The sequence below is a fragment of the Anopheles maculipalpis genome, chromosome 2RL, assembly GCF_943734695.1.
Source record: "Anopheles maculipalpis chromosome 2RL, idAnoMacuDA_375_x, whole genome shotgun sequence".
Classification (NCBI taxonomy): domain Eukaryota; kingdom Metazoa; phylum Arthropoda; class Insecta; order Diptera; family Culicidae; genus Anopheles; species Anopheles maculipalpis.
The window spans coordinates 11,332,076-11,359,674 of NC_064871.1; the positions used below are offsets into that span (position 1 = coordinate 11,332,076).

The window sequence follows — 27,599 nt, forward strand, 5'->3', positions numbered from 1 at the left end:
ATGCAATCTGACCGATCTTACTGCATCATACTCGTGGTGTAAAACAGCTCAAATCGGTGCTCCGAACGATCATGTGTTGTGTGTGTGTGTTGTGTTCAGTTGTGCTTTTTAGAACCATTCTTCCACGTACATGTGCCTTTCGTAACAACTGTAAGGAGGGCGGAAAACTGGCGGCTACCGACGGCGGTTACGGCAGCCCGGAATGCTAACGATGCGCTGTTCCCACGCACGCATTCGCGTTACGCCGCATGTGGGGCTAATTGATTGAGATTAATAATTGCAGAAATGGACACAGGACGGTATAGGAGCGTATTGTAGTGCGCCTCGCCCGAGATGCAACCGTCGTTGGGTGTAAGGCGCACGGGAACATTTTAACATCGTTTGAGCTAATAATCGCGCTCATTGCCTGGGTGGCCTGACGGTGAACACGAACGTAAGACAGGTGACACAAGAGGGCGAACGTCATAAAATCGCACGGTGAAAACTTGTCAACTGAGGGCTTCCGGCCGGTTTTGATGAATTTGGGGGTATGGATCCGCACGTATCAGGCGCCGTGCGATTAACATTGTGTCGCTAATTGGTGACTAAATGGGTGTGCTATTTTATTTGAATGGATGTTTAATTACACCTCATCAGCATCGTCATCATTATTGCGCTTTATTGCGAAATGTGAGGATGAAGATGTTATGGTGTACATAAGATAATGTAAAAGTATTGAATAATTACATTGTAAACCGCATAATTAGAAGTCCTGTTGAGTCGCATCACCGTACTTCGTTAACTGTTTAAATCCCATCTGGACCGTTCTCCAGTAATGAGGACTGACCATCCAACTTTTTAATTTACTTCTTGGCCTAACGATCTACTAGGCCACGCCGGCCATCGAATGGATTGCTAGACTTGATGAAACGGTCCAGATGGTCCTGCCATGTGAAGACCGGCGCCACTGTTGCCTCTGCTATATCAAACTTTATGGTATCAAGACTTAGATTTTATTGTGCAGATTAAATTCTCTACTTTTAAAAACCGTGAAAATTTGCAAAAAATACTAACTGTTTGAAGTAAGAACGAAAAGTTTTACAGAATATTTATAAAATATTAATTGCTCTACGATTTATTTTTTTAAAGATGAAAATCTTTTTTTGAATATTCCTTGTAAATTGGAATTCGTAGTAAAAATTCGAGTTATGCGAGATTTTTCCTACAACATTGGGAACCCCATTACGTCACGTACATCGGGAAGCTGAGCGAGTCGTTAAGTCGAGAATAAGTGGAAATGTTAAGATCTTCTAAGTAAAAATAATACTTATAGACAATAGTCTTTCCCCGTATATTGGCTGATCATAAACTGCAGAAAAAAATGGAAAATATTTCTAAGCTGTGTCTCTGAAACAAGCACCTAAAACTATGCATTTTTTAAGTAGTTGACCCCTAGAAGTAGCAGTAGAAGTAGTGTCACTAATCACTATAGTGAGAAGTGCCTGTTTATGCTATAGCGGGAAACCAGATTTTGATCCCAAGGGCATTGTCTAAGCTAGGTTTCTTAGTAGTGCGATTGCATAATGTCAGGCGTGAGCTTCACATGAGTATTCCCACGTTATCAAACGTAAACTAATGTTTAAGCATTTCAACACGTACACATCGCATCCTCGAACAGAACAGAATGCTCTCGGCGTGACTCACCCTAAGCAAATCTGTATCGATCATCTTGTGTAACGATGCAGTGGTACTACTATTATGGCCTATCACCGGAGCACATTGCACACGGTAGAGCACCAGCGCGTAAGTGTTTACCCATTAATATAGCTCCACTCGGTGCAAACTGTTTCAACATCGCTCCGTCCATCCGATTAACCACTCAAACCCCCAGAGGTAAACTTTACCGGGCGGTTCTCCACACGGCTGATCGTTGTCGGCGATTAATTATCGACGTCATCAGCACCCAAACGGGTGACTAAACGGACGCTGGGAAAACGCTTTGTAAACACGAAATTCGTCCATTAATGCTCGTGCATTGTTACAAATTGTCCCTGGACACGGTACAAGTTCGAGCAGGATGTGTGAAATCTGCAAACCATCGATGGATTAGAATCGTTAATCTCGCAACAACGACACAACAACAAAAAAACCCCTTATTCTAATCAACCAACAATGAGCGGGCTAATGCGTTCGACAATATCTTCCTAAACGAGCGAAACTACTCGACGAAATTGTTGTGCACCGATTTAGATGATGCCGACCGACGATAGTGACCCCTTTTTCGCAACGATACACGGGGCCGACCCCCAGTCACCTCGTCGCCGATGACGGTGATGCGCTGTGTGTTCCGGTTCCGGTCAGCGCACTACAAATTAGTTTACAAGTCACCGTTTTGCCTGTTTTTCCCGTGTGCTGCTGTTCCCTATTTTTGGGATGCATTGTATACGTCCGCTAGGGTCAGGTCTTGTTGGGGTGTGGTCAGAGCTGTGGAGGGAAGATGTGCGAAAAGAATGGCTGCACTTTTTCCGTTTAGCGTTACCACGTGACGCCGGTGGGTGTTTTTGTTTCCTCACTGCTCCGTTGTGCCACCACGCTTCCCTGATTAAACAAGCTTGCGATCGGGCGGAAGGGTTTTGTATTTAGGAAGCAGGAGAGACTAAAAAAAAAAAACACAGCAGAAGCGGGTGACAAGTAGTTGGCACCTAGTTAGGCTGCTATTAAAAGCGCAATCTGCCTCCCCGCCCCATTAGCGCAACATCGTTGGATTCACTCGATCGCACGAGATGAGCGCTTGCAGTTGAGGTAAAACCATCACACCGGTACGATTCGTGACCGTGTAGAGTTGGCTCATCGGTGGGCAAAGATCTCACGGTACGGTCAATGGCAAGAGCAGTCGTCGTCGTGTCGTCCTGATAGCTCGCGTGATACCTTCGATGACGAAAAGTGCGAATTGATTGTGCGATTCTTAGGCGTGTTCCATCGACATCGTACGGGCAGTGTAGCTAGGAGGATCAAGCACTGTTTTGCTGACATTGCCGAGGATTCAACGCTAGTTGTGCAACTATTGCGTGCGTGCTCCTTTGCTACGCGATGAAGCGCTTTGTAAGTGATCGAAAACGTCACGGTTGGCGTGTGATGTTTGTTAAGCAAATTGGCCCTTCCATCTTAACAGTGATACTTCTTTGCTGCACATCCATTATCACGAGGATACTAATGAGGCTTCATTGTAGACTAATATTTCGGGAGTTTTCCTGCGTGAATCGTGCCGATACAGAACATAGTGCTCCTGCTGCGAGCGTCTCAGGCCCGATCTTCCTCCGTGGATGACGCGTACGCCAAAACAGACGTGCATTCAGTGGGGCGGTCGTGTCTGACGCTTCGTTTCTCCGACGGTGCGAAACCCGAACGAAAGTTGGACAATTTAGCGATTGGTTAGCACCGAGCATGACTGTGTCTTATCTACCCGGAGGCCAGCAAATCAACACCAATTCTGCCCATGCGTTATCTCGAGTCGATGAGTACGAGACGCAGAAATTCGCTTGGAGTTTGCCAAATTGCTCACAGATGTCGCCAGTAGTCTCTCATCTGCTATGCTGTACAGTGATGTACCATTTTTGCCCCTCGCCACTAATCACTATCTACTATGCTTTTCTTCTACACTTCTCCTCTTAGATGGCAAGGAATTTTATGGACCTGATCTGGGACTATGCGGTGTTTATCGTGTTTATCATATTCTCAACGCTGTTCCCGCTGTGGGGCCGCTTCTTCGGCAAGAAGGAGAAAACCAAGGCGGATTATGTGTTCGGACTCGGCACGATATCGATGGGTGCGATGATGCTGTCGATCGCTCGTGGAACTCTTGGCGTACGATCGTTTCTGGGCTACCCGAGCGAACTGTTCTACCGCGGCTCGGCGATGTGGGAAACGTTGTACGGTATGGTGTCTGCCTATCCGGTCGTATGCTTCATCTTCATCCCGGTGTACTTCAATCTGGGCGTAACGTCCGTGTACCAGTATCTGGATCTGCGCTTCAACAGCCGTCTGGTGCGATGTTTGGCGTCGGGAACGTACATCGTTCGTTCGCTGCTCAATCTCGGCGTCACGGTGTACACACCGACCGTGGCCATGAACACTGTTATCGGCGTACCGTACTGGGCATCGCTAATCGGTATATCGGCTATCAGCATCGGGTTCAATTTGTTGGGCGGTTTGAAGGCGGCAATCACGGCGGATGTCATACAGGGCGTCACTATGATCTTGATTTCGTTGGGCATTATCATCCAGTCGATGGTTTCTGCTGGAGGATTCGAGAAGATATTCACGATACCAGCTGAAGATGGTAAAAGCTGTGACTGCTTGAGATATATAACTGATCAACAATTAATATCGCCACTTTTCTTTCACACAAATTTCCAGGTCGTATGGAATTCTTCAACTTTACCGGCGATGCTACGGTTCGCGTGGATACTACCTCCGCCTGGCTTGGACAGCTGTTTATGTCGCTGAGCATTTTTGGATGTCAGCAGAATTTCGTCCAGCGTTATCTTAGCATGAGCACATTCAAGGAGGTACGCCGTACGCTGATGAGCAACATCCCGGTAGTTATTGTGCTGTTCTGTCTGGCGTGGATCGTTGGCATGGGTGTGTACTCGGTGTACGCTGTGTGCGATCCGATGAAGGCCGGCTACATCAACAAGATGGACGAAATTTTGCCATTCTTTGTGGAGGACAAGTTTGCCTACCTTCCAGGCGTGTTGGGCATCTTTATGGCGTCGCTGTTTAACGGTGCACTCAGTCTTAACGTTTCGAATCTCAACTCGTTGGCCACTGTCACGTGGGAGGACTTTCTGTCCCAGCTGCCCCGGTTCAAGGGCATCAGCGACAAGCAGCAGTTGAATGTGATCAAGTTCATCGGTTCGATATACGGTGTGGTGGTGATGGGTGTCGGTTTCTCCGTTGGACTGCTGTCGGGAGTTATCGAGAGCAGTATGCTGATGACATCGGCCACATCGGGACCACTGCTCGGTGTGTTTTTGCTCGCAATGTTGGTGCCGATCGCAAACTGGAAGGGAGCCGCCTGTGGTATGATCGTTTCGCACATCATCACTCTTTGGATAACGTTCGGCAGCTTAACAGTCTCGAAGGAGGCCATACTGCTACCTACTACAATTGATGTAAGCATCTGCTTGGTTGGGGGGTTAAGCTACATTTGCATTGACTAATTCCCCTTTTCCTCTTTTAGGGCTGCACAAATGACACATTCTCTTCGGGTATTACAAAACCCACTAAATCGTGGCTACTCGCAAACACTCCTCTCGAGGTGGAGTCTGAATTTCCTTACTTCGACACCACAACGCAAACCCCAGACCCAGCCACGGTTGGATTCCCGGAAAATATCTACTCAGTGTCGTACATGTACTACAGCTTGATCGGTACCTTCCTTACTGTCGTCGTGGGTACGCTTGTGAGCGTGCTGACATCGCACACCGACGATGCGTACGATCGCCAACTGCTGCACCCGATCGCTTACCACTGCAGCAAGATATTCCCCGGCAAGGAACGGCGCTACATCACCAACCCGGAAATTCGGCCCAAGGATGTGGAATCACCGGACAGCAGCAGCACGAAAAAGTCACCCCTCGAGGAGCTCGAACGGGACAATCTGGGTTTCGATACGGTGTCGGAACAGTCTGGTGTGACGGTGGTGAGCATTGATCCCCTACCGCCAAAGTTGGACAGGCCAGAGGTGTACCGCAAGCATGACACCGAAGCCGACCACTGAGATGGGCTGCCAAATGACGGCGAATCGCTCCTCGCAAGCGTAATGATACACTTTTCAAGACTGTGATAAACTCAGCGAACCTTACCGATTACGTGCACACAACCCTAGACCAATGCTAGCCACGCTTCACCAACACCGTTGGAGTGGGGTGTGTTTTCTTTGCTTCTTTGCCACAATAGTATTTGTCACTCGTGTAGATGAGATGAGCGATCCGAATGTATCCACTGTAAGCATCCCGAGCGTGTTTGGGACGTTAGAAAGAGAGATAGAAGGAACGGACAGTGGGACATATTTTCTTTTCTATTCTCAGCGTGACGTGCGATGCAAGATGTAGACTAATGGTGCGACTAAAAAAAAGTAATCTAGCTCTAAGAATAGCATAAGTAAATGCACATGTCTAGGCTTATGACAGTGTGCTGACAGTGGCACAAGGGGGTAAGGGTAACAACTGGAATTTATTTCGTATTTAATGTAGCTTGTAATGAATGAAGTATGAGGAGGAATAAATTATGCGCAATTGATCAAAATCATGGGTCTATTAGTGGAGTGCAATGATGTATGTGAGTTCGAGAACATAAATGGAAACCTACATATGTTCTTCAGGCACTCAATCGGGGTATAAGTTTCGTTGAGTATTTTAAAAGTTGTCGTTAAACTTTTGACAGCATTTAAAATGATAGTAGCTAGTGCAAATTTTGTGTGTAGCACATCTTGTTGATATGATAAAAGATATGATATGAACGTTGATATGATAAAGGGCGATCCGATGGTAGAGGCAATACAAGCGGCGGTTTTCACACGGCATGACCAGCGTTTACCGTTCCCATTCGGACCGTCCCTCCGTATTAACTAAATACATGGTAAAAGCAAGTCTAATAAGTCAGTCGATGACCGGCGTAACCTAGTAGGTTGTTAAGCCAAGAAGAAGAGAAGCGTTTACTCCAATCGAGCTTAAGATTCTTGCAGGGGTTTCGCTACACATAATTGCATATAGTTTAAATCAGTCAATGGGCTTTTTGAGCTGGATAAAAAATATTGTATAAAATCAGCACGAATGATACATTAGTATTATTCATTATTAACAAGATTTAATGCAAAAATCAGTCGTAATACTTGGTTTATATTTTGCTTCTTTAAACTAGAACTGTTAGCGAAATTTCACAGCCACGATGCTGTGAATGCCAAATTCCATAATACGATTGCAAACTTCCACGAAAAGCAGGCATTATTTTATTTTATTTGTAATTATTTTACTGCAATGTTTTTTTCACCAGCTCATAAAACATGCATTGGAGTAGCTAAAACAATACACAATGCTCGAGATACATTACATTTTCCAATTTAAACACACTCAAACACCGCAATGTTTGAATAATTCTGAGCTGGTAAACCCTGTAAGTCACCATTTGGCACCCTTTGGAAAACTAGGACATATCGGAAAAACTGTGGTTGTTACGCTTTCCAATACAAAACAAAAAATTCGTTTACAATAAAGGATCTTATTACCCTGTGTGTACTGAGCGCGTATAAAACAACGGAAAACTGTATGAAGTCTGAGTATGATTAGTGTTAACATGTTTAGCTCAAATAGCTCTTTACGCGTTTCAAGATGATACGGAAGATAATGCAAGTCATACCACTCGTGATAGCAGCACACTTCCTGCTGCTGTCACTCAAAATTCGTTATTCCACGACATAATACAAGGATCACGGCACAAACATTGTCGATAGTTTTAGTGTCAGGCTTCAGGTGTTCCTTTTTGCTGCTCCCATCCTTCAGTTTTAACATTTTCTGACATCTTACGCGAATTTTCAATACACACGACCCGCTCTCACTTACAATGTTGTAAATATGATATTTTTCAAACAAACTCAATGTAGCGGAAAACTGAAGCGCTCACCCTCTCATATGCGTTGTGACATTATTTTCTCATTCACCGGAGATTCTTCCTTTTAAGTGGAAAATGTGCTTACACAAGCCGCAAATATGCTGAGTGGTTTAAGCATCTTTCTTTCCATTGGCGAAGAAGAAAAGCGCATGGAATCCTCATGCAAACCTATCCAGCCCAGCGTAATGAAGTTTATCTTCTTGATTATGAGTTCGTTGAAGTGCCTGATGATCTTCAGTATTAGTTTCTACGATGCGTTTTGTCTAACTGAAGCAGGGCTTTGAATGACTTTGAAAGCGGCATTGGTTAGTATTTCTACGTTCTCCTCCTGCCTGAGCTGATGTGCATCCACTGCTTTTGTGCGCGAATGTAGGTCATCACGATGAAGATGCCCGATGACGATACCGGTGATGACGATGATGCAACGATAAAGCAAACGGAGGGGAATCGGTTGAAGCTATGTTGATGCTTGAGAAAGCGCTCGACATTCAAAGAGTGGCTCGGTTTGCTTACATTTTAATACAAATTACCATCGACCATTCAGCTTTGCTGTATTTATCCAAACATTATTTTGTTTAAATGCCTTCTCGCTAGAGGTCATGCCAGCTTGAACAGACATGGCAGGTGGATTTATGTGTCTGTGTGTGCAGTAAACCTTCAAAAGATCCTCGAGCAAGAGTGAATCGCAAATGAGCCAAGTACGGAAACTGATTTCCATCCAAAGCTGGTGCGACATCCTCGAGGGATCGGGCAGCAAGAGGAGAGAAAAAAAAGGTTGAGTGAAAAGCGTTACACTTATTCGTACTGACGGATGAGCGCCAATGCTTTTACAAGGTCGGCAAAGGATCGGAACGACATGAATCGGGCTCGATTGCAAATGGATGCCGAATGCAACGACGTTAAATTGCTTCTTGTTTACCATAAAAATGTCAACCCTCGTTACTGCTGTATACACGCGCACTCACACACACATACACGCACACACACACATGACTTCACTCACTCGAACCAAGTCGGTGGAACCATTTTACTGCTTATTGCAACGTTTCATTAAACGATAGGTAGATTTAATGCCGAGCGAGCATCACGTGGAATTTGGTAGAATGTTTCGAACTGGCATCTCGATGACATTATTGCTTAGCACGGAAGAGAAATGACCTTTCTTCGCGTTGCATTGGCATTGGGTGCGTCATGTGTGCAGAGTGTGTGTTTGTGTTCGCATGGTTTGCGATGATGATGATGAGTTGTTGCGGTGATTTATTGCTACATCTAGAACAATGTACAAATTAGTCATGGGGTAAGAAATAATATCAAAAAATGCCTTAAAGTTTTCGTTTTTGTGTCCTCACGGACGGGATGTGAGCGAGTGACAGAAATCGAAACAAAAAGAGGAACGACATGTTTTAGTATTCGATTGTAACGCTTCGTAACGGTTCTATTTTTTGAACAGCTTGATAGCAATGGACTCGCAAGTACAGCGAAAGGTGAACAACATTCGTGTTTGTTTGTATTAACAGAACAGCGGCGAGGCAAGCAAGTGTTGAACTTCTTCAAAACAGTAAGTAATATGGGACTGTTTTTGAAAATAGTAACGCACTTTGACGCATCCCTTTGACTGAAGGGATTTGCGGCAGAAAGATAGTCGTCCGAAAATTCTTTTGGAATACTGTCATAATTTAATGTAATCTAAAACTTTAACGTAAAAGATATTTTCTTCTTGGCTTAACGACCTCTAATGTCACGCCAGCCATTGAATGGGTTACTAGGCTTGCCATCGATGCCACGTAGTTGAGTAGTCAGTCCTCACTACAAAGGGACGGCCTGGATGGGATTTGAACCGCGGTCCTGCCGGTTGGAGACCGGTGCCACTGTCGCCTACACCAACGGGCCGCCTCGACATAAAATATATTATTACCCTTTTTTTTGCTGAAGAATATTTTTCTTCATTTTATTTTTGCAAACAATGTCTCCAAATCAAAGAGAACATTTGATGTTTACAGTACATTTTTATAGTATTAAAATTAGAAACAAACCCTAAGCCATTAATTTCTTACGTCAGTGTGCATTTGCCGTCCGATAATTTCTATACAGACAGATTCAGAAGGCTATGATTGGTATTATAAGAAAAGATAGAAATAAAAAACTTAGGAAAACATCCTAAATGGCACAGAGCAAATTTTTAATGCATGAGAGAAAAAACGATTTAAGGGTAGAAATAGAAAAAAAAACAGGATTTCCAAAATCACTTTCACTAGGGGCCAGCTAATGTGCTTCCGTCGTCAACCAGTGCAGCACAACAAACATAGATCAGAGAGGAGAAAATATTTATTTTGTTAATATATCAAGATCAAGCCGGGGCAGAAATTTTACTGCACCCGGTTCCGCAAATCGCAAACGATCCCAGGCTTTGACGGCAAAGTGCGTAATTAGTTTCACCTGTTATGACAGCTAAGAGTATGAAATGGATAGCTTTTCGAGCTGTTGCTAAAAGGAGGGCGATTTCATCTAAACATTGCATGGATGTCATTAGTTAAGGGATGCTTTACGAGAAACTAGCTCGTAAAACTAGGATGGAAACAGACCCCTAAGCTAGCAAAACGGACAAGGAAAGATATTGTAAGAACAGTTTGGCACATATTAAGAAAGAGTTAATCCTTTTTAATTACCTCAGAAATGTTTGATTCTAAAATTGGATTGCAAAAAAAAACAAGCAATTATGAGGAGTGTACAGAGTTAAACGCAGTCATTCAGCATTGTTTACCGGTGTACGATAAATACTCAGCCCCGGCATGAGGTGTCGCACGCTATTTTTAGCACGCAAGATACATTGCCATTATGAATCGACCGTTTATTTATACATCTATCATTTTTTCGAACATTTGCACGTGGAATGCGCGCGCGAGTTAGAGGGCTTTGTGTACAGCGGTGTGTGTGTGTCTGCACGTCACTTAAGTGACGATACTGTGTCGCTGATTCTCGAACACCTTTGCCGAAGCTACCGTGGTTAATGATTGGTGGACGCATGCGCAGACCGTTGTTGTAAGTTTTTTTTCCGCCAAACCGATTCTTGCGCCGCTGTGTCGGTACGGAATGGTCAAGGACTCGTGGTATGGTCGCGTTGTTTGGTTAACCCCATTAGGGAAGGAAATTCGATGCTACGAATACTTGCTCTGCATCGTCAAGTCACCAGCAAGCTGGCAAATTGACAGAAAACAGTTAGCTAATGACCTTTTCCCGAATGCCTTGGAGCATCCTTCCATCGGTCGTTTTCGTCACTCAGCGAAGGAGGTAAAGGATCGTCGGACCGGGACGCGACGAGTGGACAATGTGACCGAGCATTACCTACTCGGTGGTACCGTGGCGAATGACTTGTCAACTGCCAGGGGGGATGTTTTTCCAACCATGAAACCAAACGACGGGGATGAAGAAACGTCTCGAAAATAAGACACTTTCCTACCATTAGTCACCGCATTCCGAGCCCATGACCAGTGGCGGGGCATCGGCAATGTCAACTCGTTACATGTCACCCTGCTGTTTTCCCATTGTCCAGCCACCGTTGTCAGCCACAAAGGACAATTATTTTTACTCGTTTCGAAACGGTACGGTGGTAAAAGAAAAGCGAGTTTGTTTGTTCTAAAAAGCTGCCCGGCTTCACAATTTCACAGTATTATACAATCGAGCGCAGGTTTGCGAACCATCTCGACACATGATCTCAACGGTACACGCACGATTCAGTCGTACAGCACCGGCCTACGCCACGTTGTCTAAACTCGCGGCGCATAATTAATGGGGAGGAATTTTGCGATGCAATTATGCATTACAACCTGGACCTTTTGGGTTGGGTTTTTTTTGCGCTTTTGGTTCAAGGTGATGCTAATTAGTGCATACGCGAATGGATGGCTACATGAAGGTGGCAATACGTCAACATTGGGGGATGTTTTATTTTTCCTTCCCTCTTCTAAACAGCCCAGGTTTATGATGGATGATGATGGAAAGTACACGACACACAGCACTGGTAATAATTGGTCTTTCGGTGTTGCAAGGTGTGAAGTGTACTGCAATGAGTTTCATCATCATACTACATGAATTTTCATGCGATATGCTTTTTTTTTGGTTGCTTCGTGTCATTTACGATGATGAACATTAATGTCAAGATGTAGAAAAAAATTAGTTGTGTTGGAATGGTCATTTACCGGCTGGTAAAATTAAAAGAACAATTTAAATTGTAAAGCTTAAAATTCGGTAAGATTCTTTACAGTGAAAGGTGGTGATGTACTGGGCGTCTCCATCGGTGAAAGGAAACGTTTTCTCATTGTTTGCGGATTGTTTTGAACAGTTTTTTTTAGGGAAAGAATGAAACTCTTACACATCAAAATTAAGACATATTTTCAAGCTTTCAAATTCAATCCACTGAAAAAATTAAAAATATCTTGTGAAAAAATTATAAAAATTCCACTGAAGAACGCGAAATACTTAATTAATTAAGATGTACGACACTTAAAGGGGCATTAGAAACGTCACATTTGATTGCAAAACGAGTGAAGAATCTAGTTTAAAACCTTGGTTCATAGAGATTATAGTAGCTGCAAACAGAGGTGATGGACTGGGCGCCTCCATCGAAAAAAATGTTTATTTTGAAGGAAATTTGTATATCAAAAATTTAGTAAGCTAGAAATAATATCAATAAATCATTATAGACAAGAGATTTTCCTCTAAAAGTATTAAACTATTTAGAATTGCTGCGGAAAACAAGCGATGAAAATCCCACTGAAGGCCGTAAAATATATGAATCATATCATAAAAGGTACTCTGCAAACCCGTTGGCTATAAACAAACGATAAACTCACACGAGCTTGGTGTGTAGCTGAATGCATTCATCAGAGCACAAATTAATTACGCTTGATTCATGCCACCATTAAACTCGCATCGAAAAATAAGTGCAGAAAAAAAGCTAAAAAGATAACAAAACCACAACGATTCGATGCAATTCAAGTGACCGTGGTGGCCTTAAGCGGTTGAGTTAAAGTTAATCCAACCCATTTCCACACCGGTATCGATATTAGGATGCGTTGCTGGTAGTGTGTATGCAGCTTTCAGCTCAACCACGAGAAGCAAACCCCGTGTGCTGGATATTGCGTTGAAAATATGCGATCAGGTTTTGGAGCACCTTTTTGCTTTCCATCCGCACCACACAAAACAACAAACAATCAACCCCGTACACACCGAGTCGTTCTCGGTGTGCTGCTTTGGAGAATGCTGTGCCACAGTGCAGCAGGCCGGAGCTGGTTTTCGTCCGCCGAGCGGGTGGAAAGTGTGTCTAATTTTAGCGCTTCGCATTACTTAATCTCGATCCTCACGGCACACATTTCGGCAACGTCGGGGTGCTGCCGGTTTGCGAGCGAACGATCATCGTCATCGACGGTGCGCAGACTCGCACACCGGTGGTGGTGGGATTTTGCATCTAACCAGCAGCGGACCGGCCCAACGCCGGGTTCGATCGATCAGTCGACGAGTTAAACTCACGCCGAAAGCGCGCACAGTTCAGCAGCGGGCAGCCAGTTGAACGTAGCCGTACCCAGCGCACAGTTAAAGCTACTACTTCTACTACTACTACCAGCCATACTACGAGCGAAAGGAGTCGAGCAACAAGTCAGTGTGTGATTGAGGTGTGTAAGCGTGTGTGTGCGTGTGATTGTGGAGGGAAAATTTTGCCAGATCAGCAGGATACTTACACGATCGATCGTGCTTTGTAGGTGTGTTTGTGCAAAGGGGATTTGCATTGCGTCATCAGTCAAAAGGGGTGGGTTTTTGGGGTGTGTGTGTGTGTGTGTGTGTCTGTGTGAAGCTAAGAAGAAAACGAAGCAACGAAAGCGACACGAGCCGTGTCGATAGTAGAAAAATAGCCGATGTTCTGGTGACCGGTCAGTTGAGCAAGAGAAGTGAAAGTAAGCAGTCGTGCGTGTGCGCGTGTGTTCAGCCTGATCGCACAGCCCCAACCATCTTCTTCTTCTGCTACGGAGGGGAAAAAAAGGAAGAAAACCCTAGTAAGGAATTTTCACCATCTTGTGATCCGTTTGCACACACCAGCAAGTGATCGCCGTTGTGAAATAAGGCAAGCTTGACGTTGCTTGTCGATAAAACCGTGGTGTGTTTTCCCATTTTTCGATGGCGATTATGGTGAGATGTTTTTTCCAACCCTGTGATTTGGCAAACGTGTATGGTACCAAAGCAATCAAAACGATCGTGTAGAAGCAATTCAGTGTGCCAGGAAAAACGCTTCATATTTATCGAAGGATATAATAACATGTTCGCCCACCCACACTCCGTAGGAGTTCGGTACATGCCGTTAGACATGTTCAGTTCTAGAAACATCTACTACGGGTCTGCGAAATGAAGCAAAAACCCCAAGTGTGCTTGTGCGTGTGTGTGTGTGTGCGTGTGCTATAAAATGAAGATCATCGGCGTGATATTCGTACAAGTGATATTCGAAAAATGATGATCGTGATGAGGAAATTTTAACAGCAGCGAAAACCAACATGTGCATCTAAAAGTGGCCCATTAAAGCTGCTTCGATCGTAAAGTGGGATGTTCTTTACGGCCACTCGACCTGTCCGCGTTATATAATGTACGCACTGGTACGAGATCGTGAACCCTCCCGTCTCGCAGTTGACCTCACACGCCGTGCAGTGATTCTGGCCCGCAACGAAAAAAAGAAGCAGAATTTAAAAAAAATCAATGTGAAGGAAAACACACTCACACACAACGCGCCTCCCAACACACCCTTCCCTATCCCCCCTCACTCCCCCTTCCCCTTGCACCCCTTCAATGATTAGGTTGTTTTCCCGAGCCTTTCAGAGCATTCGAGCCACGAATTCTTCATCGTGTAAACATCAGCGGGTGAAGAAATGCGCGAGAAGTATGAAAAAAAACCCACCCCTATGTTCGCGAGCAGTGCAATAATAGGTTTCGGCAAAGCCGTGGCGGCGCATGAGTGAAACGCGCGCATCGCTTTCTTCGCGGGCACAAGAAGCACGAGGGCATGGGTAAAAATAGAAGAAAAGCTGGTGGAAGATAGAAAAAAAAGTCTATAAATAAAAGGGGCCGTCTGCAGTGCGCGGGATATGCGGGTGTGTGGAAACTTTGGGTGTTTGATTTTGGCGTAAAGTTTTTGAAAAAAATAGGATAAGAAACCAAAAAAAAAAAAACCAACAACGTACGATCGCAACCGTCGAGAGAAAGTTGTAGAATTTGGCGCTTTACTAGCGCGTATTTCGACTAAACACTGTGTGCGTGCGTGCGTGTGTGTGTGTCGGAGTGTCCACGGGTGAGGTGGTAACGGGTGGATAAGGGTTACGGTGACGGCTACGCATAAAACATCCCTGACACGATCGTTGTTACCGTTGTTTTTTCGACTGGTTGTGAAATTGTGATCAAAACCAAGCACAATGAAGACGAACCCGAGAAGCAGCAGTAAAAAGGGGATTTTATTCGCAAATATATTTACCGTAGCGAATAATGAAACTCCCCCCCCCCCTCCTCCTCTCAATCGGTGGGGTTGGGTTGATTTCAAACTGTTCAAGGTTGAAGCAAAGCTAGTTGCAAGTGTGTGGCAGCAGTGGGCTGCGCGTGTGTAAAAACGGGAACGGAATCGGAATGTGTGGCATATGTAATGGCATGATCTCGCACATAGCGCGCGAAGCAACAAAGTGTCGAGTGTGATCGTCCTTTGATGGTGGACTGCAACGGACGCTAATGAGCGAAAATCCTGCCGCCTACCCGCCGCGTGACCGTGACGGGAAAAATTAACGGCATGCGAGTGGGCGTAACCGTACCGAAATCGGGTGACGGACAGCCAAGACCGCTCGACTCGAAGGACGCACTCCGGGTTGGAAATAGTGTGTCAGGGTTAGGGCTGTATGACAAGAATGGCGTAAGGCTGACTGCGGCTCCAAGTGTTTGGCTATGAATAGACGAGATGCTCCATGACAGTGGTTAGCTAAGTAATATGTTTGCTTTAAAAAAAATGCAATCATAAAGATGGAAATTTTGAAGGATTATTGTGTTCATTCGTTAGCAGTGTGTGAAGGATCTATTGTCATTGTCTGTTTTTCTTAGAATCTTTGGGACTTCGGTAGGACTCAATTTGCCATTTCTGCCTTCTATGATTTGATTTTGGCCGTGTAACTTTCCGAGGATTTTCTGTTTGGATAGCACGGGGAGACACTCAGGACGGGATTCAATTCCGGACCGCCCTTAGCATTGAAGAAGTCGGTTTTTGAAGTGGTATAATAGCAACTGAACGAATTGTGATCAAACTTTCGAAAACATTGTTAAAAATTTATTTACTTAGTCATGTTGCTTCTTACCCAGCTGGTAAAGTGTACAGTATCAAATATTTCTCAATATTGGTAAATCATTCTAAAGTAAAGTTGAGTAAAAGAATTTGCACAGTTTGTTTCGTTAAGATAACATAAAATTTAGAGGACCTATAAAAAGGCATTTTTTTATATAGATGAATAGTTAAGCTTCTTTAAATAAGAAAAGACTTTTACTATTTTAAATAACACTTAGTGAAGAAAAAACAGATCAGTCAAAGGCTATAAAAATACACCAAGAACAATCGATCCTTTAAAAATGTAACACAACGTTACGTGTAACGCGTTACTTTTTTAGTACCATTTGGTACACTGTTACGTATCAAAATTTTGAACAATTTGTAAAGGCTTCAGAAAAAAAAAATTAAACTGAAGACTTTAAATTTCAAAGGAACTGCTAGCTGACTCATTACAGGAGCACCGCGTGATGGCTAAAGAGATATTAAAAATAGCGCAATAGGTGCAACTTGGACAGGATGAGCAACCGTTTTCCAACAATAGCATTCTAATTATAGGATTAATTTCGTGCATTGTAAAGTGAAACATTTTCTATCGAAATGCATTACGCTTACCTGACGCAGGTAAGCGGTGCAGCTTTAGAGCAGTTTTGTTTTAGTGTAAAAAAGATCTTTAACGAATAAGATTAATACTTTAAAAGCTCTTCAAAATTCTTCAGCAATCGAAACAAATCGCAGTCCCTCAAAATCGAATTTTCCAGTATTTAAGTACTAATGAGGTTACGTTTTCACTCTTAAAAAAAAGTGCTCTAAATTCAATTAAAGAATGTTTTCTTTTCGTTCATTCCCCAATATACCTGTCCGATGCATCCCAAACACAATCCATCTGTCCGTCACTGGTACAGGAATATGGGTGTTATTTTTAGGGCACTTTCATGCAAAATTTCGTCTATACTTAGTCAGCCACCTTGCCGATCGAGGATCGCCTGCAAAACAGCGTGCGCGAAACGTAACGGAGAGGTAGCCAGTTTTTTTTTTGCTGCTTTCATCCACTGACCGTTCCTAATAATAGGTTCCTCATATTGGCTTATGAATAAGCCCCGATGGTATGTAGTCACACCGTACATGGGAGAACATACGGCTGGTTTTCTTCAACGTTTATGGGGATTTTTTTTGTGTTGGTCTATTTTTCCTTCCACAAACCATAGACACTAAGAAGGTAGACAAGATAGAGAGAGAGAGAGAAGAAGTAATGCACACAAGTGTTTGTTTTGTCCGTACAGTGTAAGAACTCACCGTTCCGGTGAAGCAAACGGTTGCGCAGGGTGTTGTTATGTGGACCGGGGCGTTTGGATTAGTTATTTTTGAATGCATCACACATCAGGGTACGAGTGAAGTTGTGGAAATTGGACACCGCCTGTCATAGAGGAAAAACATCTCGCCAAGTCATGCGAAAAAAAGTGAAATGTGCTGAAAGTGACTAGTTCGAAAGGTCAAGGGGATGTTTTGTATTAATCATAATTTTCCTTATCCAACACTTAGAGTTTTAACCTATTCTAACCTAGTTGGCGGTGTATTTGTTTCTCTATTCTACTCTCAACAGCTTATTATCACCATTCAGAGAGACTGAAAAGTGAAAGCCAAACGACCAAAACGCGACCGAACACCATTCCGTGTGCGAAGCAAAAAGGGGGAAACTTTTTTTTTTCGCCTACATGTTAGAGCCACTGTAAGAAGGCTGTAGAAGAGGACGCGTTGCGAAATCGACAGAACACTGCTGGAGAGCAGAAGGAAGAAGGCTAGCAGGCAGAAGAGAAGAGGAGTGTTGGTTGGTAGTGGGGATCGGTTAGTGAGCGGTTAGTGAGCGAGCATAAAGGGAAGAAAAGGATTCCCGGGGACCGACAGACAGCCGGGACCGACTTACTGGTGCAATCATGGCCGACCATGATTTCGCGCCAAGCTTCACGCAAAAGCCGCAGCTGCGCCAGGAGGACGATGGCAATCGGTTAATATTCGAGTGTCAGCTGGTGGCGAAGCCGAAACCGAGCATCGAATGGTACCGCAGCGAGGAGCTGCTGTCCGAGAACACGCGGACCAAGTTCAAGATCCAATCGTTCGGCGAGAACAAGTACTTCGTGGTGCTCGAGCTCGACGACGTCATCGATACCGATGCCGGACTGTACAAGGTGAAGGCCAAGAATCGGATGGGCGAGGTTTCCGCATCGATCAATCTGAACTTCAGCCGTAAGTATAGCAACATGTAGGGCGCGTACATCCCGAACCTCTCTCACACCGGGGACTCCTCTTTCTTTTTTCTTCATCCACCGTCCCCGGGTGACGCAAATAACGTGCAGCAGCGTAGTTTCGTGGTGAATGAGTGTGCTAAAATGTGATCGTGATCCATTCATGATTTGTTGATCGTACCCCAGGGAATGTAATGGCTAAATTTAGATTATTGAGTGGTGGTTCGCTCGAACGTTGCTGCGAAGGATGATCTCTAACAAGATGCAAAGACATAGGTTGCATTTTTATGTTTTTGGTATCCTTCTAATTCAAACTGTACATACTATGCGTTTACAAGTCACAGTCACGATCCATTTCATACGAGATAGTTTGCCATTTACTGTTGACTCTGCACACCATACCTTTCTCTTGCTGCAAAGCCCATTACAGCACTCTTTCAATAGAACCTTCCCATTAACATGTCGATATTTCCTCTGTTCTCGTTTTCCACATTACCCACACCATGTTGTACGTGTCTCTTGTGTTCAAAATTCAACCATAGCTGCTGATGAACCTGTCGAAAAGTAAGTGTGGCCGTACGTGTGTACGTGTGTGTTCAGTACGTGTTGTTTCGGATTGTTTTATGTACTCTGTTGTTATTGTAGTTCTTGTTGTTATATGCATTTGTTCCTTCCCAGCTATTCCGTATTCTGTTTTTACTTCTAAGCGAAACAAAACATACAAGTTTAGTAAATCCTCCTTTTATTTTGCTTTTACATCTACTAAATACTCGCGCTTCCAAACGTTTTTCTCTACTACGCTTCTGTCGCACAATGGTTACGTTTTTGCGCTACTAACTTCACTACCTACGGCCACCACGATCGCCAACTGTCTGCCGTCCACTATGACAACAGAGAAAGTAGAACGCAAGGAGCGGTACGTATATGCGCTTCGTGTGGTTGTTTTCGAACCGTTTCTCATTTGACTACGCTTTCCGTTGGGTTTGTGGAAGGTGGTGGAACAGTTTTTAGTAACCGTCGTTTTGTACATCCTACACTTCCGCACAGGCAAATCGACGGTGTTGCACCAACGTTCATCAAGAAGCCCTCCATCAAGCAGGAGAACGATGGCAAACGACTCATTTTCGAGTGCGAGATTAAGGCTGACCCGAAGCCACAGATCCGGTGGTCACACAACAGTAAGGTTATTGATAATACACCGAGGCATAAGGTAAGTGGTGGTGGACTGGATTTCGATACGGGGGTCGTCGATAAACTACGTAACGTTCGAAGGGAGAAGCGGTAGGTCGAAGCCATACCGAATCGAAACAGTTGAAAAGTCATGCATTATGGTACAGTAATTTGGATCAAAGTATCGAAGAAATAATATTATCTGCCTCACAGCTAAAGCACTTCGGTTGTGCGGGGCTGCGGCCTTACGAGGCTTTGTTACAGACGAAGAATTCAACTTTTTCAACTACTAACTGACATTTCGAAATAGACAGCGCCAAAAAGCATTAGATTTTTGTCAAGAAGAAAACTTTTGCTTAATTTTGACCTTCTTTGGAATGTTCAGTTCATGTCATCCATGCCCTACAAAACTAAAAATAAAAACTATCAATATACAAAGCTTAATCACCTTAATAAATATTTTACACAGTTTTACAGTGCGTAACAGAACTGTAAGACCACTAGTTTTTTTTTATCAATAACGCGAAAAGTTGAAGAGATAAGTAACAGTGATGTTCTGCAAAGTTGTAGAAGATAAAAAAATACGTTTACTCACATGTTTTTTTTACATTTTTACGCCTACTATTACATTTTTTATTTAGTTGAAAAAGCTTCCAATAATATTACTATAGGGTCACTTACGAAAATCCATTATTTTTATGTAAAATAATCATTTTAAAATTTGAAAAAAAACATCAAGTTAAACAGGGTGTCGGGCAATGTGAAAACCAATTTAAAACGTTTCTTTAACTGTTAAGTGAACCCTGGCGAATAATTATTTGTATTTTTATGCATTATTTCATGTAACTTTTTTTTAGTTTTTTTAATGCGTAGCTTTTGGTCCCATTTTTTAGATTTATAACTACAACACATTTACACCTGTTTATGTTACGGAAGATTAGTTAGATAAAATGCTCGAAGGGAAGGGCGGTGGAGGGGGGATTCGGTTGACATTTTGCATTAGGTGGGTTTCTTCCAGTGCATTGTTAAGATAAGGGACGAAGGAGGAAAAGGGACTGAGTGAAAGATCTCGTTTGAGTTACGTAATTTATGGACGACCGAAAGATACAACTACTCATGTGTACTCCTATGAGACTCCTGTCTATTCGGGTGATCTAATAATTATTTTCTACTTGTCAATTTCTTCACATCCAGTTCAAAGTACAAAACGACGGTACGATGTATCGTGCCACCCTAGAGGTCGATAATGTATCGTTCGAAGATTCGGGTAAATACAAGGTGACGGCCAAAAACGAGCTAGGAGAGTCGAGTGCCACCATCAGCCTAAACTTTGACAGTGAGTATAACCGTTACCCGGGGCACCCCCAAAATGCCACAAGCTCCATGGTATTTGACCATTTTTTTTCTACAGTGCTCATCCCGTTCGCAGCCTTTTGTTCCTTAATTTGTTTATTAAAGGTTAATTTTTCGTGTGCCATTTGCCAACAACCATCATTCATCAGCAGTTCATCATCATCTGCAAACGATCACTCTTTTCTCACTTTCATCCGTTGCATCTAGCACGGTTTCGTTGATGTTGTAGATAGCTGATGTTTACCACAACCGTTAGTAGACGGATTTTGGGTTTCGGTTGCGCGAGATTCAAGCATACTTTTGGTTTGTTTTAGTATCAACAGCATCTTCGTTTCGCATCGCCGTCATGCATTCACATCTCTGTGTAAATTCACCTTCTCATGAACCATTAATGACATTCTCTCAACTCAGAAAACTCAACCCATCGCAAAAATCATTGCTATCGTAACAACTAAATCGGAAATCTGACAACAAAATACAAAAAAAAAAAAACGTCTACCAACGCAAAGTAGAAAGTTTTGCAAATTCTGGAAGATCTTAAAACAAAGACAGATAAAGAAGATAAAAAAAAACCGATCAGCAACCAATGCAAGAAGATCTAATCGATCGGTACCAAAAAGACATGTACAATACATTCAATCGAGATGTAATGGTTAATTACACGACGAAGGGTTCTATGGTTCGGCAGTGGTTTCAAACCAATCTGATAGCACACCGAACGGCAATGTTTCGGTGGTGCCTGGTACAAAATCAATCGAGAAATGTTATTTTTTCCCTCTATTTTATCAAGTAGTAAACACTTATGGTTTCGGTACAGAAAATGTCTCCGTCTGTCTCTTCCCTCCACTCTATGTCTCTATCTCTGTGTGTGTGTGCGTGTCCCATTGCAAAGAATTGCAAAACTACATCGTCAACTCATTTTTCCCGTCCCTTCCCGTTTAGGTGAGGAAGTCCCGGTACCGGCGGATGGCTTCAAGCCTGCTTTTACAGATCGACCTGTCACACGACAATCGGACGACGGCAAGAATATAATATTTGAGTGTAGATGTATCGGCGATCCAAAGCCAAGCTATTCATGGCAAGTGTCGTATATTTGATTATTACTATTTTACTTTACCTCTAATACGCGCCTAGTAGATTCGTTCTTTTCTTCTTTATCGTTGAGAGATCCTATCCCTTTGGATATGGTGCTTGTGTAGTTATGTCATGCGCCATTTTGTGTTGAGCGACGACCGATGATGATGATAAAAAGTAGCTCTAATTCTGTTTTACCCCTATTTTTCTCCAACTGATGGCACGACACCGCAGGTTCCATGAAAAGAATGAGATCGCAATGGCAGGCAGGTTTAGCAGTGAGGTCGAAGAGGACCAAAACCACTGCTATCTGATCCGTTTCACGATCAAGGATGTGAAGCAGCTAGACCGTGGCGTATACAGTGTGCTAGCGAAAAATAAGCACGGCGACTCGACGGCTGTTATCAATCTGAACTTTGATTCTAGCTCGAAACTGATGTAAGTTTGCGATGCGCTTGTGTGGCTGCGTGTTTGAACGATAACATCAGGAGCTAGTAATGACATGAACGCTCCAATCGAATCGTATCAACACACTTTGCCACTTTGAAAATGAACTGTTTGATCAAACCAGACTTTCTCTCTCTCACACACACACACAAACACCAATGTTGTGTTCCTCCATTTTGTTTTTTTTGTTGTACTTGCCATGCAGAAATCCGGAGGGCAAACCACCCCGATTCCCACAGAAGCCTACCATCTCCCAGAAGGGTGATGTGCTTTCGATGGAATGCATTTTGGAGGCAATGCCGGTAGCCGACATTACCTGGTATCATGGTCAGGACCGGATCGAGGACGGCGAACGGTTCAAGATCCTGCGGAAGGCCATTTCCATCGATACCTACCTGCTCACACTGCAGATCTCGCTACCGACCGCCAATGACGGAGGCATCTATCGCTGCCATGCTTTCAACCCGTTCGGGGAAAGTAATGCGCACATTACGCTTAACTTCAAAGGTATTTCGACGCTCCTTTTACTTCCTTTTTGTTCTGCCATATTAAACCGTGTTGCGTTCACTGGTTTGTTGTTTTTTTTCTTTTCCTGTTTTAGTTTTTATTGCTGTTGTTTCGTTTCGATTGTTTTGTTTTTCTTCTCTACTGATACTTATATTCATGCACTACGTTTTTTGTTGTGTCTTGTGCCACCTCTTATACGTGTGTTCGGTGCTGTGTTTTATATTCTTTGTGATTTGTTTTTTTTTTTATCGTTTGTACGTGAACTTGTTATCTATTAGTATGTTTCGTGTTTACTTGCTCGTATTTTCGCATTATACTGTTTATACTGTACCGCTACGATCTATTTGCTAGAGAATTTTTCGACTTGTTTGGATTTTGTTTAAAACTTGTATCTTTGGTTTGCCTTTTCCCCCTTTTAATGCTCTCCACACCCAGCAATTGATCAATGATGATCGAGGTGATGGTAGGATGGACTATGTTTTCTTCGCAAAGCACTATCTGTTCCTTTGTGTCGGAATCTGCACAGTTTTGGAGCATTTTCCGAATTTTTTTCACATTCTCATAACAAAACTACTTCTGTCTGCGATGTGAGTGTTACACAGTTTCAGACATTCTTTGGCCTGATTTGTAGAGAGAAAGAAGGCAACAAGGTGAACTCTTCAGCTGCGGTGCAATTTGCACAACTTTATCCTTCACAAAAAAATGATCATGTTATTACGATAGCAAGCAAAGATTGATCACGATTTTTCAGCATCATGTACTGGCTACTAGAGCGCAACTGCTTACTTGGCTGAAAAATATCAACACGGAATGGACTGCTTCGCTTTCATAACTGCGTAGTCTGTAAGAATAGTCGTACATCGACCATTCCGTAATAGAGTTATTTGTTTCTCTCTGTCGTTTTTTGCTTTTCTGGGTAAAAAATTTGATCCTTTTTTTTCAAGGATCTTGTTTAGCTAACAATCTTTCGATTTCGATTTCTTCTAATATGCAAATTTGAGTGATTGTGCAACAACATTTTAACAGCTTCAAAAACAGCTTCTACTGTGCTTCCTGTGCTTCCCGAGGCGAAAATCGATGCAAACTGATCGTTCTCTAATTTCCAATTCCATCCTGCACCCGTGAAGCGAATGAAAACGAGCGTGGATTCGCACCGTCGTTTGTGGAGAAGCCGAAGATCATACCGAACAAGCTGGGCACGCTGATAACGATGAAGTGTAGATGTAGATCGAAACCGAAACCGACCGTCAAGTGGATGCGAAAGAAGCAAGAGGTGACATCGTCCAACAAGGTGGCACTGGAGGTAAAAACAGTCGACGAGGATACGTACGAGCTTACGCTTAACATTAAGGATCCGAATGCGGACGATGGCGGCAGCTACTCGTGCATCATTAGTAACGAGTTTGGCGAGAGCAGCGCGACGCTCAATCTGAACATTGAGGCGGAACAGGAAACGACCAAGAATGCGCCGATCTTTGTGGAGAAGCCGCACATCGTTTCGCTGGACAATGGTAAACTGGTGCGCATGGAGTGCAAGGTCAAGACGGACATCAAGCCGGACATCACGTGGACGCGCGAAGGTCGACTGCTGCAGGAAACTTCGAAGCTGAAGATGACGATGACGCAGGAAAAGGACGTCTATCACATCACGCTCGTACTGAAAGATCCACAGACGGAGGACTCTGGCACGTACAAGTGCAACATCAAGAATATTCTCGGAGAATTAAATGCTAATTTAATTCTTAACATTGAGAGTGAGTAGTTTATGGGGAAGGGGAGCGTTTTTAGGAAATGGAGTGGAATTGTGCTTACCTATTATTTGGTTTTCTTCGTTACAGTTATTCCGGTGATTAAGGAAAAACCGAAACTAGTTACGAACGTTAAGAAGCGTACCGCTTCAATCGAGTGTTCGGTGGCGTCTCGCTTCAAGCCAGAGTGTGTCTGGATGAAGGAAACCACGATCATCAAGGAAACGCACCGACACATGATCAAGATCGAGGAAACTCGCGAGGGCGAGTTTTCGGTGAAGCTCAACATTGTAGGTTTGAGCGAGGCTGACTTCGGTGCGTACAAGCTGGTGGCCAAGAACGACAAGGGCCAGGCAACGTCGCAGGTGATCGAAATCAAGGACATCGTGTTCGAGAAGCCACCCGCAACGAAACCGATCATCGACGCCAAGTTCAAGGATGTCGAGGTGGATGAGGGTGGCGATCTTACGCTTGCGGCCGGTTTGGCGCAACCCGACCGTCACTTTAAGGTGTACTGGATGAAGAACAAAACGATCCTGAAGGCAAGCGAAACGGTCATCCAGGAGTTTAATGGGCGCATGGCTAAGCTAGTGGTCAAGAACGTAACCGTAGAGGACGCCGGTTCGTACAAGGTCTCTATTAGCAATGACACCCAGAGCGACGAGTGCGAGTGTAAGGTGAAGGTGAACGCCAAACCGAAACCGAAGGACGAAGAAAAACCGAAGAAAAAACCAGCCAAAAAGGTGGAGGAGGAGGAGAAGAAGGAAGAGAAGGTGGAGCTGAAGAAGGTCGCCAAGAAGGAGGAAGAGGAGAAGAAGGAGGAGAAGGTGGAGCTGAAGAAGGTCGCCAAGAAGGAGACCGAGGTGAAGGTTGAGGAGGAGAAGGTGCAGCTGAAGAAGGTCGAAAGGCCGGAGCCGGAGAAGCAGCCCGAAGACGACAAGCTGAAGCTGAAGAAGGTGGAAAAGAAGGAGACGGCACTGAAGGTGGAGGAGCAGAAGGTGCAGCTCAAGAAGGTGGAAAGGAAGGAGGGCGAGCTGAAGGTGGAGGAGAAGAAGGCTGAGCTGAAGAAGGTCGAGCGGAAGGAGGCCGAACTGAAGGTGGAAGGTGAGAAGGTGGAGCTGAAGAAGGTCGAAAGGAGAGCGTCCGAGGCTAAGGTGGAGGAGAAGAAGGTGGAACTGAAGAAGGTCGAACAGGCGGACAAAATCGAAATCAAGGTCGAGGAAGCGAAGAAGGTGGAAACGAAGAAGGAGGAGAAGATCCAGATCAAGGTCGAGGAGGATCGTCGTGGATCGATACCAAAGATTAAGGAGGTAGTAATAATGAATTGGTATACTAAGGATCTGCTCAGATGGTGACTCTTACAATTGATTTGCTCGTTTGACAGGAACCTGCTCCTGCTCAGAAGGGCTTGGAAGCACCAAGCATCGAAATCATCCGAGACAAGGGTAGCCGTCGTGGTTCATTTATGGACGATCGTCGCCCAAGTTTACTGATCAACGATGATGTAAGTACAAATTTTCCTCACAGAGGGCTCCACGTGGAGCATTATACTAAGATTCATTTCATACACTGTGGTACTGTTTACTCAAAAACCAAATGCACCTTCTACATCGACTGTGGTTAACCTATATATTGTGACCCGTGCTGGGTTGATTTACCGTTACCGTTTCGACTCCCTGAAACGATCAACTTTGTGTTCCTAACAGTTCTACTCTTCTTGTTACTTATCTTCGTTGTTCAACTGCGTGTTGTTGGTGCGATATTCAACGAACCGTTTTTACTTGTACACATAATTCCAAGACTAAACTAAGGCCTGGCGAAGTTATCGACGAACGAAAGGTGAATATATGGATGCTATCACCGCTGCTGCTGGTGCTTACAGTTGCCAGAACGATGGCCAATGTACTGTTTATTCAAATGCTAACTGATTCCGCCCAAAAAAAAATAAAAAAATGTCGATTTGTCGTCATCGTGATACGTGCGGATATCCACTATGCCTTGAGCTCAGAGTTCCGGCTTAATATCGACGTACGATCAATATTTTACCCAATGTTCCAATATACTCAAGTCATCTATGCTACGGTTTGCACTGATTGCACATTGCCCAACTCAAGACGCGTAACTTTGCCGTACCTGTTAGCAGACGAGCGGGAGCTAAAAATAGCGTAAACCCCGATGGGTGTTGTGCAGAATAGATAAATGTTCACATGTTGAAAGTTCGGCGATTTTTACGAGAGTAGCTAACGAAAACGGAAGCCAATCGCTGCAAAAATAGCGGGAAATTCGATTATTTTCCTGCCGCTCAGTTGGCTCTTTGGCTTTGGTGAATAATTTTGTTTTTACTTTTTCCTTTTTCCCAACCTGCACCCCGACTCTTCACCCTCTTTCTCGGTCTGTGTGTGTGTGTGTCTGTTCGGTTGAACAGATGATTTATTGCGATTTGCGATTTTAAGAAGCATTTTAGGAAGCTTGTTGACTAATACCCGTGGTAAGGGTAGTGTTTCGGGTGCGGAATGTGGGAAAGGATTGTGAAAATTGATTACTGACATACGAGATGAGCTCGGGCAAGGTGCATTTCAATAGGTTTGCTTCAATCGTACTATATCTGGGTGTAGGGTTTGGGATCCAACACAGCCATTTTGAACATACTATTCAATATCACTTTTCATCGAAAGAATTTGTGCATTAATATTGAACATCTTTCTCTCCTTCCTTCTCTAATCGCAATCCCTACACCATGTTTGTCTGTGTCTGTGTGTGTGTGTATGTATCTATTTGTCTGTGTAATCGGTATGAATGTCTGTGTGGTTTGGAACAACGAATCATTGCGATGGTGGACGTACGTCTGGGTTTTGCTGACGACTGGGTTGCGATTATAAATATCAAATATCACGCAAAACTGGCGCCCCGTAGAAGCGACGACCATCAATCGATGTGCGTCGTCCGAGCATACAAGATATGGATGAGAAGATCAACCAACCGTCGACACCGTTGCGAGCGATCGGTGAAGCAGGCAAGGCAGCCATCATCGTCGACTTCCAGGAGAGCTACTCGGCCGTAGAAGGTTTGCATACC

The 27,599-nt window shown here is 43.9% G+C and overlaps 4 protein-coding genes across 17 annotated transcripts in view; 2 read left to right on the plus strand and 2 right to left on the minus strand.

Annotated features, from left to right (window-relative positions):
- The window catches only part of LOC126558824 (pyridoxal phosphate homeostasis protein), a 445,790-nt gene that overhangs the window by 201,335 nt on the left and 216,856 nt on the right, over positions 1-27,599 (minus strand). The window lies entirely within an intron of this gene.
- Positions 1-27,599, minus strand: part of LOC126559130 (uncharacterized) — a 186,390-nt gene that overhangs the window by 51,335 nt on the left and 107,456 nt on the right. The gene's annotated exons all lie outside the window — the stretch shown is intronic.
- LOC126557357 (sodium-coupled monocarboxylate transporter 1-like) lies at positions 3,652-5,869 on the plus strand. The gene is made up of 3 exons (XM_050213098.1): positions 3,652-4,318; positions 4,396-5,153; positions 5,222-5,869. Exons 1-3 carry the CDS (start codon positions 3,652-3,654, stop codon positions 5,759-5,761), a joined length of 1,965 nt encoding a protein of 654 aa, XP_050069055.1. The 3' UTR covers positions 5,762-5,869.
- The window catches only part of LOC126556541 (twitchin), a 32,669-nt gene continuing 22,986 nt past the window's right edge, over positions 17,917-27,599 (plus strand). For 3 of the 13 annotated variants that reach the window (XM_050211803.1, XM_050211814.1, XM_050211813.1), the window contains exons 1-13: positions 17,917-18,226; positions 18,768-18,789; positions 19,273-19,435; positions 20,590-20,731; positions 21,691-21,826; positions 22,057-22,260; positions 22,475-22,776; positions 23,904-24,530; positions 24,615-25,297; positions 25,352-25,834; positions 25,909-26,028; positions 26,325-26,363; positions 27,438-27,588. In XM_050211803.1, the coding sequence (XP_050067760.1) occupies positions 17,917-18,226; positions 18,768-18,789; positions 19,273-19,435; positions 20,590-20,731; positions 21,691-21,826; positions 22,057-22,260; positions 22,475-22,776; positions 23,904-24,530; positions 24,615-25,297; positions 25,352-25,834; positions 25,909-26,028; positions 26,325-26,363; positions 27,438-27,588 (3,382 nt within the window). Of the gene's footprint in view, positions 18,227-18,767; positions 18,790-19,119; positions 19,142-19,272; positions 19,436-20,589; positions 20,732-21,690; positions 21,827-22,056; positions 22,261-22,474; positions 22,777-23,903; positions 24,531-24,614; positions 25,835-25,908; positions 26,029-26,324; positions 26,364-27,437; positions 27,589-27,599 lie in introns of all 13 variants that reach the window. The other 10 variants (XM_050211808.1, XM_050211805.1, XM_050211810.1 and 7 more) reach the window with 10 other exon arrangements.